Source organism: Solenopsis invicta, chromosome 16 (genome assembly GCF_016802725.1).
Source record: "Solenopsis invicta isolate M01_SB chromosome 16, UNIL_Sinv_3.0, whole genome shotgun sequence".
Lineage (NCBI taxonomy): Eukaryota > Metazoa > Arthropoda > Insecta > Hymenoptera > Formicidae > Solenopsis > Solenopsis invicta.
In genome coordinates, this window is record NC_052679.1 from 8,979,060 (window position 1) to 8,997,061 (window position 18,002).

Genomic DNA, 18,002 nt, shown 5'->3' on the forward strand with positions numbered 1-18,002 from the left:
TGATTGAAGTCTCAGAACGTTGTAAGTAGAGGGATACTTGTATTCTTTTAATATTTGTACTGATAATTTGTTACTAAAATCGAACATTTTATTTTTTTTCAGCGCTGTGTTCACATGGACCAACCTTCTAGTGGTAGTGGTAGAATTGGACGGTAGCGAGAGCGAGGCACTCGATCTCGTAGCTTTGGTGACGAGCGCTGTGCTCGAGGAACATCATTTGGTGGTCGGCGTGGTAGTCGTAGTGGACCCCGGTGTGGTACCCATTAATTCGCGTGGTGAGAAGCAACGAATGCATCTACGCGACGGCTTTCTTGCGGATCAGCTCGATCCTATTTACGTGGCGTACAATATGTGAACGCGTACGGATGTGCGAGAAAAAATTGTCACCTTCTCCGTATTCCGCCCTCCTCCTCGCCGACAATTCTTATCCGATGTATTAAAGCAGTGGAACTTCATTCGCGAAGACAGTTTGCTCCAAATAACGATGATTTTAACAAGATATTATAGCTTTTTTCTACTTTATTTTAGAGTTCGGCATGTGTTTCACATTCTGATCGATTTTTAGCTTGCTTTTGATTTTGCTTGACTTTGCAAAATCTTGATATAAATTTTGTTTGCAAGAAGGATACAAATTTATAAAATTTGATTCATCAGAAACGTTAACAAAATGCTAGAAATATATAACGAAATTTGCTGACATACGCTGTTTTCTAGTTAAGATACATCAAAGTCACACTGTGTTCTGTTGTGTAAGGTTTTTGTTGGAACACAATTAGAACTCTAGACTTAATTTAGGGTACACTAATGACTGAACAATAATCTTTTTATATACAACTTCGAATATGTTCATATTATAAATGAACGTAATTAGCGCATGTTAAACATAAAATATTTTGAAAGTTAATAACACTGACATATTTTACATACTTTTTTACAGTATCGAGCAATGTAATACTGTTAACCGACAGGGTTTCCGGATGGATGCCACGTGCGTGTTGGGCACTTTGCTCAATGTAATACTGTGTCATAGTTGGACATAGTGTTACACTATTTTATTTGTGTATCTTGTTAGAAAACAGTCATTTTTACAGCAACTTATGGGAAAATGGGTATTTTTACTATCAGAGAGCAGATTAATGGCAAAAATTGAGCCAAATTTACGCAATGTAATTTGATAAGAATGGCAACAGAAACTGAGCAAATATATCTAGTGCAGTGTTTTTGTCAGATTGTTGTTAACAACGGAGCATTACACAGTTTAATAAAAAAATGACTTTTTGAACTTCAGAATAAAACTATTTTTTCTTATAGTTTTTTTATGCTAAATATGAATTTCCAAATTATTTCATCATATCATAATTTTGAGAAATTTACAATTAAATTTGCAAAGGCTAGTTTTTTTTTATACTCTTTTTTCTTATACTTAAACTATATAAGTACGATATGTAACGAGTTAAAGAAGTTTGTGATGATCGTGGCGTAAGAGTTGCGCATCTGCTCTCTATCGAAGGTTCACGTTCAAATTTATCTAGAGAACAATATTGGATTTTTAATTGGTCACTATCTTTCAAAAGGCAATAACAAAGTGCCGAAAATTTTTTGCCAAGACAGTCATATAGATAATGGTAATCGAAACATGTCATGTTTTTGTATTGTTTATGTGTGTGCTTAGTGCAAAACAGGATTGTGTAACGCTATGCAACGTTTGCCCATTAATTGTCAGATAGCGTTGCGCAGATTTTATTCAGTTTTTGTCGCTAATTTGTTGTCAGATAATACTATGTAAAGTTTTTTGATTTTTATTGCCAATTTACTGTTAGATTCTGTACGCAGACTTTGCCAACAAAACTCGAGCTTATTGCTAACACAAATGGCACAGATTTGTTTGCAAAACTCTTTGAACGAGTTTGATACAAACTTGGTGATAATTTGCTATCAATTTGTTTACTGGAAAGTATCTCGGTGAAAAAAATCGTAGAGAAATTTTCACAAATACATTTTAAAGTAGAAAGATAGGGTTTTGAATCTATCTTTTAGTTTTGTTTTTACGATATTTTGTTTCTTAATAAATTACATAAAGTTAAAAATTGATTTATTCAATTATTGTTATTGTGCTGTCGTAGTTTGATAGAACATCAGACAAAAATTAGCAAAAGTTATTTTAAAATAGGCTTTCTAAGCTTTAAAATGATTTTTTTAATTGGTGGTGCGATGATTTTTTGTAACAGTATCAGATTTATGTAAAAATTAATTTCTAATAAATGTTTTTTTTTAATTTTGATATAAAAAGTTTAGATAAAAACGGAAAATAAAAAAGAGAAACAAAATATTATAATCTGTTTTGTTTGAATAAATTTTTTCAAAATTTGTTAGATTTTTTAATCCGTTTTAATTGCTTATCTACGCACAAGATTCGTTATTGGGGCAAACGAATAAAAAATTGAAGTTGTAAAGTAAGTAAATATTGTGATTAATGGAGTTCTACTGCATGCGTTAAGGAATGTTAATGCATTCCAGCAAGTATTGACAAAAGGTATGTATGTGCAAAGTCTAAACACTTTTAAAATCCGACTGCCACAAATTCTTGGAACTCATTAAATTGAAAAATCAGTATTACTTTACGTATATTATATATAATAAAAATGATCGATGACAAATCATACGGTCGATGTTAAATAGTAGAATCGGTAAATATAAATTCTTATCAGCGCTTCGATATCCGGCAACATTTTATCGTTCGAAATATTCATCCCCTGCATCCTCCGACTATTAACAGTTTTGTAATTCATTTTTACAATATTGAAACCGCACAGTGATGATATTTAATCTCGGCATTCGATCCTTGCATATCTGCGAACTGACGGATGCGTGAAAATTTTTCGTCCTATCAGACGACAGGCACAAAATCGCAGTTTTGTACATTTCGAGTCAAAGTCTTTGTACGTTGTATAATAGCGTGCGCAAAAGAGAAAAGCAAAATCCTGATGTATTTCTACATTAGTTACAATTTCGCTGCGAAAAACAGCCCCTCTCGTCGACGAGAACAACGAAGGATTTCGTCACGAGGATTTTCGACAATATTCGTTTACAATCGTTTTTTATGATTGTTGTACGTGTTTTTAGATTGAGTAGCAATCGAATTTAATGATCATTCGGAATCTGGTCGGTCGGATATTTAATTCCCCTAATCTCGTCCGCACAAACGAATATATAATTATGGAACTAGCTCAAACTCGTGTATAAAAACGTAGATATTTTGCGTGTAATGTCGACTTTAGGGCTGTTACTTATCTTCCCTTCATTTTAGTCGTACATACGCGTATGTCAGAAAATCGGAATCAATCGGATTGCATGGCCTATATTTACAATTAGACACAAAGATAAGATTAGAGAAGTCTTTTTTGTAAAAAGGAAGATAAAAATCTAAATGGGAAAATTTAACGCGAGAAAAACTCGATATTAGCATTTTGTACAAAATACATTCAAACAATTTTATATGCAAACTGATCGAACTTTTGCAGTAATGCATGATTAGTGTAAAGGAGGATCTCTCTCTCTCTCTCTCTTTTTTCTTTCTTTTTAACAGACTTTATTTATAAAAGTGAAACGTAAAGCCCGGAAGTCGATCGCGATTGATTTCTCTTACAACTTTTTTTTTCACTCACGGATCTTTTCTACAGATATGTACAGTTGTTGATAGCTCTTTAATTTAAATCTTTTTAAATGTATGACAACATATATGGCATATGACTCGTGATCATTATGAAAAATCGCGATTATAATAATTACATGTGTATTTATGTCGCGCGCAGAAGACTGGCAGTAATTGCGAATATTACCTCATTGGAGAAACATAATTTTTTTTAATTACCGCTTTTTTTATACAAGTTTCTGTCTTTATTGATAATCATGTTGCCTATTGCACTTTTTCTTTTCAATTGTTAACTTAATCGAATTTAAGAAGTCTCCTCCAGTCTTTTCATATAAAAACTTGATCAAATTTTGAGAATAAGTTTATGATGAACATACAGCATATTCAAAATTTTTCAAATTTTTTACCTGTATAGTTTTTCAAAATAATGTTCTAAATAAGTTTTATGGATATTCATATTGACTTTATGGATCATTATTACAAAGATTTTTTTTTTTAACACATTTAAATTGAGAAAATGGCTAATCGGTCAAAAGCGAATTTTAATGTTCAATAATTTTTTCTTATTTTTTTTACATCAATATTTCTCAATATTATAAAGAAAATATTTTTAAATAACAAATTATCGTTATTTAAATTGATTTCATTACTTATTTTGAAGATGGTAAAAGCTTCTATGTTAAAATATATATTTTAATAAAGTTGTTTTTCCTTTTTTTTATGCTGGAAAATCTTCTTAATTTACGAAGGAAATAAGATTTGAAACAAAAAGTTTAATTCTGCCTTAGTTAACATAGCGTATAACGTATTTAAATTCGACACCTTCATGTGTCGTGAGCTATTTACGACACTTACGCGAAAATGCGACCGAGCGTCTACTAGCAATTGCAAGTATCGGCGACAGTTTCGTCGTTATTTTTCAGTGCAATATACACACGTGGCTTCATAAGCACCTGCATATGACGATTGACTAATCGTGCCCAGACTCTTGACGGCTATACACAAGCGGCTTTTTGTAAATACGTAATGTGAGAAAGAGATGTCTCTCCTCCCACATGCTTCCCCTATTTTGCATTCGTTCACGTTTTCTTTCTTACGTACTCTTTCGTTTATTTTTATTTCCTGTCTTCTTCGTTGTTAAGCTTTCGTGCCATGTTACTCTGCGTTACTTGTGCACTTTTACGCACGGAAAAAATACACGCTCGTAAATAGCCGTATTGCACAGGCTCGATTGCACTAATAGTTCCAGTTAATTGTCCATTAAAATTTTTACCATTTCGTTGCTTCTTTTAAGTCCTAATTTATTATAATATAACTATTATCATTATAATTATCATTATAATCATAATCATAATGTAAACAGAGAAAAATACAATTTAATAGCACAAATATTTATCTTAGCTATTTACTCATAATTGATCTCATCTTGTTCTTGATTGTATCTGCAATTTTTGACGTACCTACTGTACAGATGGATTCCTCTTTAAGAGAAATTAGAAATTTGTATTTTTAGCAAGTTTTCTAAAACAAATTAATTATGTATGGTTAATAGTATTGGTGCAATTGTGCTTAAATAACAACGCAATGTTTTAACCGAATAACGATTAACTGAAAACAATCACACATTTTGTTCTTATTTACTTAGGTACGAATTTTATAGTCTCTCCCTTACTATAGATTTTAATTCAATCATAAATTTCAAATTTTACGACGCAGATGCATTATAATATTGTCTCGAAATTCAGAGTTTAACTTTTTCAAGCGGAAAACACTTCTCCTGAAAAAAAGTTTATACATTGAGAAGAAAAAGTTATCAATTTGACTAAAATTGTCAATTTGATTTAAATATATAATTTAACTGAAGAAATTTTATCAAAGTTGACAAATTTAGCCAAGTTGACAACTTTTTCTTCTTATTATTAGTATATGTGACGTTTATATAATTATATGGAATATTAATCGTGGAGAAAGAGTCAAACTAATGCAAATATTTTCTCTAGGGCAGTCGACGATCCTTAGCAAAGATCTGGATTTTGAGATATTTTGTATCGAGCTTGTAATAAGATCAATCAATTTCTCTCTTTCCGTGCGTGGAAGAAATTATGATACGCAGATACCTCCCGAAGAAAAATTGGAATGTGCAATGAATGACTTTTTACATTAAATGAGACCAGGTGTTATTAGTTATTATAGCTGTAATAATGTCGATTGTAACAAATCGTTGACTTAATGGATTTGTGGTTACAGATATAATCACGCTTAACATTTAACTCTTTCGCACGCGCGATTATATATGTGAATGTTTTATAAGAACTTTGCAAGCATGTCTTTTAAAACTATAGAGAGAAAACTATAGTAAACACAATCGTAGGCTGTTAAAAGGCGAAAGGGTTAAGCGGAGCATTGATGTAACGTATTGGATCCTCACGGATTCTTATAAAGTCTCCTTGCGTACTATTCTCATAAACATTGTATCAAAGCATCTGCATGTGCAATTGATTCATTAGCGCCCAAAATCTTTTTCACTTAAAATTTTGTAGTAATTAATAACTTGATTCGAAAGATGAAAAGATCCCTGATGAAAAAAATTCTCATAATCTCTCATAATATTTTTAGGAATTCTTTATGTTTTAAATTTACGAAGATTTTTTTTTTTAATGTATCGTGAAAGTATCTTTTCAGATTTCATAAGTTTTCTCTCGAAATCGTAGAATAAGAAATCTTAAAATATTTCAGAATTCACCTATACATTTTTTTCTTAGTGTACAAAGAATTCTAGAAAATATGTCGACTTTTTTAATACTTTTGAAAATTATTCCCATTTGTATAAAAAAAAATACGAGAAATTTTCTAAAATGTTGTAAAATTATACACGAATTTTGAAAAAAATCTGAACAATTATATAACCATAATTCTTAAAGCAAAATTTTTAGAAAAATGAAAATAGAAGAATCGAGAAACGAGGAACGTTTAACAAACCGTTGGGCGTTAACGGATTGATCTTATGTTTTGTATAAGATTGTCGGAAATGTTATTTCTGTCAAGTACCTTTAATTTTAGGAGGAATACCCTTAGTCGCGCTCAAAACTATAAGGTAATTTTGAATCTGGGTCAAGATAAAGTATACACGATGCGATATATAAATAACCATTTATACTATGATGCATACAGATAATCGACCGCAATTAATCACTATACAATCACTATGCAACTTGGAAAAGAGTTTTATATTAAAATTTTACGTGCCACTATATAATACCAATAACAATTTCGGTTGATTTTATACGTAATCGCTATGTTCTCATATCGGACGAGCATGACCGATGAGCACCAGATGAGCTAGAGAACTCCTCAATTAAAGGGTCCTCGCGTAATCCTACTAGTGCAGATTGGAATACATGCGCGAATGCGTGGCGTACGTGCGAGTGTGCGTGTGAGAAACGTGGTTGTACTATGTATAAATGTCGATAATTAGTTAATAGGATTGTAGCATAGCGTGTCGAAGTGCGTCGCGACGTTGAAAAGGTCGAGAGTCGAAGAAAAAGAGGATCTGCAGTTGCACGTAGGACGCGGGATCCGCGGTCAGTCCCCTGAACTAAGCTCCAATCTTAGAAATCGAATCTACCTGGAGCCAATCTGTGAATCGGAACCTAGGCCAGCACGAGTGGTCTAAGGCTGTGTATATAAAATAACGCCCTGCGTTAGAATTTATTAAGGTATAGTTTGTACGTTGAACTATATATATATTATATACATATTATATATATTATTATATTATTATTATCATCACGAATAATATAATGGTCACTGTCTTTACCAAGCCGATAGTATCATCATGCCTCATGTATCACATTAAACGGACATATTAATACTCATTTGTTCATACCATCTTCGACGGCGTTCGGTCCTTAATCCCTCTGTATACGATCCATGCATTTCTTCAGTCTGATGTCATACTCATCTCGGAACGTGAGCCATTCCGAAAAAAATGTCCGGCGGGAAGATAAACTCTGGAAGTGATAAATCAGCAAGGTAAAGCTAGGGATTTTATTTAAAGGATATTTGGCGTTTAAATCCAATATTATTGTTTCGTAATTGATTTATATAGGCAGAGGACTTTGTTAATCAAAGAGTGTTAACGGTATGATCAGAGCAGAAGCTAATTCGAGTATCGAGAATTGTAAGAAATCAGCTGATCGAGACGATATCATTGACAATTTAACGCTCGTAATCATCTGTGCTCTTTATTGACCAATCGATAACAATTTGCGATGGCGTTCGAAGATACGTCTAACGCATTGTTATCCTTCATTGTAATATCGTACATTACTCAATGAGCACCTCGACAGATTTTCCTACATCAGAGAAAAAATCGTATCAGCAACTATAAATTTGTCAATAAACATGACTATTGTGTTTGACTGTTTAATTGATTAAAAAATTTGAATGTTTAATTAATTCTAGACAATAATTGAGCAGGTGTTTACACATATTTTTATCAGAAAAATTATTTTAGTCACTAAAACTATTTCAAGTTCTTTCCTACGCAGTATTGTCACAATTAATGAGAATATAATAATATTAAACAATAACTGAAGGAACATGTCTACACTAAAAAAATATACTAAAAAAATAAGAAATTTTCCTTAATTTTATTAAACTATGTGTTTGTAAACAACTGTGATTATATTTTCTTAAAATAAGGGAATTATTTATTTAAAGAACATAAGTTTCTTATTAAATGAATTATTCTCTAATTACAAAAATTACTTAAATGCTTATTGATATTATTTTTTATAAATTTTTTAGCAATACTAATTTAATTTTGAGAAATAATTTTTATAAAAAGTCATTCATAATTTACAGAAAGTATTTTCTGCAGTATGATAAATGTTTACTCAGGACTTTGAATTATTATTTATCGAAGATTATAGAAGTTGTATCACAGGCCGTTAATGTATCATGATTTCACCTGAAATTGGATATTTAAATTGATTTAATGCTCTATATATCTTATGAAAACACATTCGCTCTAGTATTATAGAATTTCCATGACCTCTGGATTATGAGTCTTGCAAATGTGCTATTTCTTCAATTTAATATTTTTTTGTTTTTGTCGGATATAATTTTGTTCCGAGATACATATACATTTTCTCAAATGTGTATAAAAATTTTAAAATATATCTCATATAAGTAACTTATTCATTAAATAGATACTTTATTATTTCAGCTACAAAATCATGAAGAGACTAGGTTTACAATTTTTTCCTTTACACATCCATACTTGACTAAACGACTATAATAGGTTCATATTGTATTTCTGTACTAGAACCATAATTTCTTTTATCCTGTATCTTATATAAGAGTAACTTGTTTATTATTTCCGTAATTTTGAAAATGTTAATTTAAACAAATATTTATTAAAATATTATTTTTAAACTTGAAAGATTCGGATTTAATATTTTAAAAATTTATTTACTAGATTTCAACAAATGTTATACTATCGTTATACTGTACGTATATTAAATCTAAATTTGATTTAAATAAATTCTCAATTAGAAACAAACCACTTTTTAATTTTAATGCTTTAATTTACTATAATTAGAGAAGATTATGTAAGCTAGATTCCAATATAGTAATATGCTAAGTTGAAACGTTTGTTTATTTTGAGATACTCACGAGAACTGAACTTGAACTCAAGATAGATTTTCTTTGGTAAACAAGGCAAATCTTTGTTAAAGTAATCAACACGATATGTCTTAATATTATTAGTATCATTATTAATAAATTCATTAATTTCTTAAATTTGTAAGTGAAATATTGGTTCTCTCAATAGAAGAGGAACGGTCCAGGTCGACTTTCTTGATCTCTCACAATCAGTTCTTTGAGGGTCGTAATATTTGAATGTTTTACAGAAATAGGATATTACAATGATTGTTAGAAAAAAAGTTGTTAACTTGACTAAATTTTTTAACTTGATTAAACTTTTTCGGTTTAAATAGTTAGATATTTGTCTACCTGAATACACAAAGTACTAGAACATTAGTTCAAGTATTTATATATTTGATTTAAATATATAAATACTAAAATTGAAGGAATTTAATCAGGTTGAAAAAGAATTTCGCCCATTTTGTTATATAAATTCGAGTCCTTCGCGTACATATCAAAAGACGCGGTAATGTCTGGCGCTAGGTAAACGCGCAATGCGATAAACGAGCACGAGATATACGTCATCAAATAGAACATAAAGCTAGAATATATTAAAACTGCATAAGTGCCAACAGCTGCGAGTGTTACGACATCATTAATGTGATATATGAGGTATATTAATTTTGATACTTATGCTTGTAGGATGCTTTTAATTAACCGATAGTTTTTTTATTATGTACAATTATAAAGAACCTTCTGAAACCTTTTTTTATCCTCTCTGTCATCTCCACAAAGATTATATCTGCATCTCTAGGGCACCTTTGCGCTAGGGCTATTCGGTAGTAACAAAAAATACTGTATACTTTTTGGCGTAGTTTAATTATTGTTTAAACCGTAGACATATGAGATGAACCTAGCATTAGCTATATTGTATATGTGAAGATGATAGAACGGAGCGAGAAGCAAAATGCGGAGAAGTCTTTGTTCATCTGATTCTCTAGTTAGCTGTCTTTTATTTCTAAGAACTTCTGTCAATAATGCGCGCGTAAGAAAGGACAGCGTTCCCCGCAATTTGCCTCCGTTCTGTCAACTTCACCTTTTAGACGAATTGAATGGGTGAATGCAGGTTCTATCTTATGTATGTCTATGGTTTGAACATATTTGGGCGTGCGTCATATCGTCATGGTAAACGTAAAACAAAAATATTTTGTTGAAGACACAACTCTTCTAAGGATGTTAATAATATATTTTGCCTTGACAATTCTGATGCTGAGCAATCGGACGAGTAAAACAACATTTTAAAATACCTAAACTGCTTTCTAGAGAGGTTTGAGGATCTAAAACTATTTAATACCTTTAAAAACTTTAATACTTCTATTATTATTTACAAATGAGTAAACATACGCTAGGGTCGCCTAAAATGGGCGAAGTTTTCTAGTCAAGTTAACTTTTTTTCTCATCGTAGCTGACTGTCCATTTCTCCTAAAGAATAATAAACGGCACGTATCGATAATGTTTGTGCTTTTACAGCAAATACATGTGAGACCTGCAATTAAACGCTGGTTCTGATCGACCTGCTAGAGAACATTTTTGTGGTAAAGATATTTTCGGTGATTTACCATAATATCTTCTGAGAGGTGTTAGTTGATTAAATAAGAACGAATGTTTCCAGTCTGATTGGACCTTATCTTTTTCACAATTTCTTACGTCAGGATCATCTATCCTAATGTCAAAAGTAAAAATTTATTTAATTTTGAAGGAAAAACTTTTTTAATTTCTAGGAAAGTAAATAAGAATTCAGTGTGTGATTGAGAAAGATGTGACAGATAATAAAGTCCTATCGGAATAATTTTGATAAGAGGTTGAAGAATTATTTCTTATCTAAAAGTTATGGCACAGCGGATGATGCACGAAAGGTCTCATCATCCCAGAGAAATTTCGAGAATGTTGATAATGTGTAAACAATGTTTACGGTAGGACTTGCGGCACGTAACGAAGAGCGTCCGGTCTAAAAATAAAATTTGCGGCAAACTTTTCGGAACATTATTGTGCAGAAAATATAATCGGAGTTGTTTCCTCGGACGATATAAAAGTCGCGTTGTATGACGCACCGTTACGTTGATCCCGAAGTTTGCATAAATGCATATGCAGCTTACAAAATGGAAGCACTCGGAATACTTGTTGCAAATCGCATGCATATGTGATCGGCAGTATACGCCATCCGCTAATCTACATATACCGGCTGATAGCGTAAGATGACGAGTGGAAAAAAATAGGACAAACGGATTCGCGCGTGCGATGTATATTCATTAAAACCTCTCCACGCGGGGGAAACGCGACTTCTCGGGTCTTCCACGACCGACCCAATTCGTGCTGTCCGCCTCGAAGAAAATAGTGTACACGTATTTATCTAATGTTCTGGATTTTTTGGAAAAATGAAATCGAAAACAATACCCAGCTTTTTTGGAAAATATGAAAAAAGACTGATTAAGAATACTCTTAAGTAGTTTTAATTTCCAGAGAAACAAGAAAAAAACCAGTGTATCTCCGAAAAATATAAAAATATGACTGTGATAATAAGGCATTAGAGATCTTAATTTTCTGGAAAAGTAAAATTGAGAAAAAACTCGTTTTTTTTTACTGAAAAATATAACTGTAATAATGACAGCGAATTATTTATGCCTATTTCTACCAACGCAGATTAACTTTGATTTCAGTTTAAATTTACTCATTATCTTTCTTTAGTTCTACGAATTGGAAAAAGATAAAGAGTAAATTAATTAAACTGAGATCTAAGTTAATCTACATTGATAAAAGGCATTAATAGTTTTTAAATGTGAAAAAAGTTTTAAAACTATAGATGAAGAAGACAAAGATAACTATCTTAAAGGAACAAACTCGAGAGAGTTTGAAAGAAATAGCAAACAACAGATCCGGAAAAAATCGTTTTTTTCTAAAAATTTCTGGGAATTTTTCTAAGCTAAGAACACTAATATTTACACGTTGGAATGTTATCGAAACGACATGACAGCTTGCAATCGCGTCGCGTCACAAACGTTGTTCGGACAAAATCTGAGAAAGTGCTACGAAGTTCTGAAGTGTGATAAATAGTATGCTCGACAATAGACATCCCCTCCGTTCCACAGAAAAATATTCTGCATACGGGTGTACGCATGTGTGCGCTGATGTAGTGCGTTTCCTTATCTTCATTGTCAGCAGCACCATACGGGGAGTAACCGAAAAAAATCAATATCTACAGTGGTTCGGATTTTCACGCGTGCAAGTTTTCGTCATCCACAAAATAATTTGCAATAAACATATTCTTGGAGTATTTATCGTATATTTTGTTACAACACACATCCACATTGCGACTATCAAACGTTGAATAAATTAAACATAATAGCAGCATTTTGTCTTGAGGATATAAGTGCACACTCTTTTTGTATGAATAGAACTTCTGAAAAAACAGAAACATAATGCAAAGGAAAAAAAATAATAAGACAGTAATATTAGAGTATTGAAAGCATATATAGAGAAAATGGACAATATTATATATAAGAATAATGAAAATTTAAAATACTTTACATAATATTTTTAAATTTTTATTCAAATATCAAAGTTTTTCGCAATTTTTATATAATATAAATTTTTATTTCTCACATTTTGTAATACGAGTAGAAACATTTTTTTTTAATATTGAAAAAATTTATAATTTTTATAAATTTAATTTATTTTTATAATATATAAAAATTGTTAAAAATGTTATGGAATATTTAAAGGATTTTTTTATCACAAAAAACTTATAAAATATGGAACAGGTAAAGGTATTTTTGTAAATATTTTAAATTTAAATTGTGAAAAATTGTTAAACTTTTTTTATCAGAACATAGAGAAAGAAACCCAGCCTGCATACAGAAAAAATTCTATATAGTATATAAAAGATCCTGTATATTTTATAACTCTTCCTACGCAAATGTTTAAAATGAATATTCTAATATTGCTATAAGAATGTAAATTTTCTCTGTGATTTAATGTTCATAATTCATAATTAAATAATATTATGTATGTTTTATAGAATATTCTTTAAATTTAATTTTTTAGATATTTAAATGTCTCGTAGAAAAATAATTATATGTCAAAAATCATGCATAGAATATTCTATTCTATATACGGAAATAACCTTGAAGAATATTATTAAGATATCAAAGATAGAATATACTTTTAAAAACATAAGAATATTCTCCATCCAAAAATATCCAGATATCTTTTTAAGAAAACTTGTATTTATAAATATTTAATTTTCTTAAAGATTGAAGAAGATCTGAATATTATATATTCCACGAACTGATATCTATTAGTTGGGAAAAAGTAAGAATATGAAAAAGGAGAAAGGTTCGAAATTTATCAAGTAAAAATACATAGAGGAAAGGAGACGTTGCATGGTGTAAAAATCGCAAAAATCTTGGTTAAAAATTGAATATATATACTGATTAGCTTTGTTTAAATTTAAAAAATCATTAAATATTAGAATTAGGTTAATATTAGAATAAGTTAATATTTTTTTAAATTAAATTAAATTAAAGTTAATGACTTATAAAATTAATTTAGTTAAAATTATATATGAACAAAAAACTGAGTTAATTAAAAATTACATTAAGATTAAATTATTATAAATTAAATTAAAAGTTAATTTTCAAAACTAATAGTTTAATATTAATTTAATATTAACATAATACTTTAATATTAACATTAAAAATTAACATTATTTAATTAAAAAGTCACGATTTTTTAAATTAGATTACAGAAAACATTTATAATATGAATTATCAAACAAATTTAATATTTTATGTATAAATTAAGTGTATAAAATAACAAAAATTTTATTTTTTATATGGGAATGTATTTTTTTCTTTCATATGCGTATATAAATTTTTAACTTGAGAAAAAAGTTGAGAAATTAAAGTTTATGTCAAACATAAGATTAGCAGGCCTATGTCAGTCATAGAGGTTCTTTTAGTGCTGAATAATAATTTTTAACTTTATACAATTTTCGGCTTATTTGAACTGTGTGCCGCATATTCATCGGATTAAAACACAATCATGAATATGTCGGAATATGTAATACCTATTAATGCTTCAAAAGCGTTTATAAAATTCCTTCATGCCCAAAAAATAAAAAATTAAAAATTATTAAAGTTTATGTGTTTTAAAAGACTAACTAGTTGAAATAAAAATTTACATTATTTATAAAATTAACTGACGAAAGGAGATCCAAACTTTAATATCACATATTTTGTCAAACTTGAAATATATTATAATATTTCTCTCACACTAGTACACAGTATAACTACAATGTTACCAATACGCAATTTATCGTTTAAAGTTTACTGTGTGCCTATTATGTCAAACCGATAGAGGTCATTATCGTACATTAAACATAGACAAGCGAATAAGGTATTCGACGACAACAATTTCACACACAATTTCACAATATAGCTAGGTTTGTTCGCGTCGCATGCTCCAATATATTCCAACGTGGTCCAATACATTTGCCGCAAATGCATTAGAGTTAGAGTATGTTGGAGTATGTTCGAGCATGCGACGCGAACAAACTTATATGAATCTGTCGATTCAATTTTATTCATTCATTTTTTGTTTGTTTATCGCCTTAGGCTGATGGCAGAGAGTGAGACGTAAGCGCTTAAGTCTGACTTGACGTGACGTAGGGTAAGGTAGAGAAAAACGTAAAGACGTAAGAAATATTGTGTTGGATGTCTTATCTAATAAATGCGTGGGAGAGACGAGGTGAGTAATATTAATATATTATCTTAATAAGTTAATATATGATCTTAATAACTAAATATTATCAGACTATTGTCAGACTTAAGCGCTTACGTCTTGTTCTCTGCCATCAGCCTTACTCGCTCGGCTCTATGTAACAACGTAAATTACCCATATAGCACAAATCTATGGATATCTGTGGAATGTCCTAAAGATGTCCTTGGGACATCCTTTGGATAAAGTGTGCTATTAGGATTAGATTTTCAGTTCTGGCAATGAATTTCGGAACGCAGCCTATATTTAATGTAATGACCTCTATCAGCTATGTATAATAGGCAGTACACTTACAGTAAACTTTAAATAATAATTTCTTGTAAACTATTGCGCATAGTTATTATAGTTATTATACTATGCAACAGTTATTATTTACTATACTGGTGTACTAGTGTGAAGGATATATTATCACATATTTCAAGTTTGGCAAAATCTGATATTAAAGCTTGGGTTTCCCCCTGTGAGTTAAATTAAAAGTTGATTTGAACTTTATTATTTAATTTTTAATTATCTAACTAGTTGCTGAGTAAACGCAAAATATTATAGTTTTTTTTTTAATTTATTGATAATTAAGTTATTATAAATTGTCATCTAAAATTATCATAAATAAAATATTTGCAATAATGTCATATGTTTAAAATTATATAAAATATGATTTTAAACACGAGTCAGTTGGCCAAAAATATCTTAAAATTCTACACTGGTGCACCACCAATTGGAAAAACAACGCGACGGCGTCGACGCACGAGCGAGTAAATTCGTTCCTCGAGACGACCCGGGTCGACTCGTACGCGATTGGTCGGCCGGCCGGCCGGCCGGCCGGTCACAGAAATTCAATTCCTGCTAACTCCTTTCTCTCACTCGCCTCGTTTCTCCGGTCGGGGAGAACGCGGCAAGCGTGCGAGCGAGCGAGCGAGCGAACGAGCGAGCGAGCGAGATGGACGTTGTTTCCCAGGGGAAGCCCGTTCCGGATCGCGTCGCGACCGGCCGTTAGTTTGCCAACGGCGCTGCTCTTGCGCGCATGATCGTCGCGCGTCATTGCTTTCATCGCGAGCAACACAAACGTAACGTGAAATAACGTAAATATCCGCGCGTGCCATCCGTTGTCTTCCTTGTCGTCGCGGCGTCGTCCAGCGTCGTCGTGAAAGCAGACCGGCCGGAAGAACGCGTTGAGCGAAGCGCGCAGAAGAGAGGAGTCAGAAAGGCGGAGGAGCGGCTCGTGCGGCCACGCTGCTGTCCGCGCGAGTGGTGCGCGTTGAACGATCGATTCGGAACTTAGGTACGTAGATCGTGCGCGCCTGGATCTCATCGGACGTTAACGTCGTCGGCGAGGCCGAATGAAGACTCGGTACCAGTGTCAAGTTATAAATGTTTATCATAATTGTAATTAAAAGTTGATGTATTATTATAAATTAATACGATTCCTCAAAAGTAATAGATATCTTTATATTTTCCTCTACAAAATTCTCCCCTGTTTGCACTGGACGAAACAGATACATGCTGTTTTGGTCGCAAAGTCGCAGAAAATATGATACGTCTTTTGTACGTCGCTGGGACGTAACCAAATAATTGGAATGTTTTTAATTAATCATATTTTAACAAATATAACTATACATTTCGTCTGTATTTTGTGTACATAAGTAAAAGTCAATCTTTACTTCTCAAAATTGGTCCATCATTTTTGCCATCAGAAATTTGGCTGTTATACTAGTTACGTGCCAGTCCACGTTTCGAACCAGTTGAAACGTTGCTGCGATGTAACGTGCGACTAGTTAACACGTCACGTGATGTGCTTGGTTCCTTTGCTGCAGGCAGGGCTTGATTCCCTCCGCCTCTCCTTTCGTGATAATAAACAAAACCCAAAATATTTTCCAACTTGACAACACTGGTCGGTACCGTGCTCTACGTCGGCATCTCGATGAATTACCACAGTCCGCATCACACTCTGACTAAAAAAAAAAAAAAATTAACGGAAGATCTTTGCATTTAAAAATTTTTTACGTCTCTAATTTATATTGATCAGATGAAATTTTATATGGGTGAGAAAAAAGATGGAATTAATTTTTGATAGCGCTTGTCTTTTTAAGATAAAGGAAGTCAGATATATAATGATATTAAGTAATTTATTGCATTGTAATCGTAAGGCTGTGAGCAAATCAATTAGTCATAATCAAAAGTGCGATCTTACATTTTAAAATGTTCTACTATAATTAGTTGATATTCTCTTACGGTTTTACGATTATATTCTAAAACTTTTTACGTATGATGGCCTTAAGGTTTTCCAGAGACGGAGGAAAGTTACGTAACATTTTTCCTTCATATATATTTTTAACAAAAGAGTTTTTAGTATTACGAACTTTAAAATAATAAACAAAATTTAAGCAATGAAAACATTAATTTGTAGTATAAAAATATTTTCTTTATAATAATGATAAATGTTAATATGGAGAAATTGAAAATAAAGTGTCTATATAATAATGATTTAAATGTGATAATAATCCTATAAACGCTACAACATTATTTAATATTAAATAATATTAACTGATATTAAATGAAATATTATTTAATAGTAATAAAAAGTGGTTATATGTCCACTACTGATAATATAATATTATATGAATATTATATGAACATTACATGAGAAGTAAATAATCTTATTTACTTCAATATTTGAAGTTATCAAGAATATTATAACTTAAATGTAATAATTATAAAAATTATGAATATTTTATGCATAATAATTCATATTAATCTTTCAACAAAATAATATTTGTAGGACATTTTCATAATATTGCACAGATATTAAAAAAATGTATTACGAATATTATATAAAGCGGACAAACATTAATAAAATATTCTCATAATA

General features: G+C 31.0%; 2 protein-coding genes across 13 annotated transcripts in view; both read left to right on the forward strand.

The window, feature by feature from the left end:
* LOC105198543 (disco-interacting protein 2) overlaps positions 1 to 7,523 on the forward strand; it is a 71,180-nt gene extending 63,657 nt beyond the window's left edge. For 8 of the 10 annotated variants that reach the window (XM_039459201.1, XM_026138957.2, XM_026138956.2 and 5 more), the window contains one exon: positions 103 to 355. In XM_039459201.1, the coding sequence (XP_039315135.1) occupies positions 103 to 355 (253 nt within the window). Of the gene's footprint in view, positions 1 to 102 lie in introns of all 10 variants that reach the window. The other 2 variants (XM_026138958.2, XM_026138954.2) reach the window with 1 other exon arrangement.
* Positions 7,524 to 15,801: 8,278 nt separating this feature from the next.
* LOC105198542 (band 3 anion exchange protein) overlaps positions 15,802 to 18,002 on the forward strand; it is a 103,764-nt gene continuing 101,563 nt past the window's right edge. For 2 of the 3 annotated variants that reach the window (XM_011165277.3, XM_011165278.3), the window contains exon 1: positions 15,802 to 16,415. The gene's annotated coding sequence lies outside the window, so the exon portion shown is untranslated. The remainder of the gene's footprint in view (positions 16,416 to 18,002) is intronic. The other variant, XM_011165279.3, reaches the window with a different exon arrangement.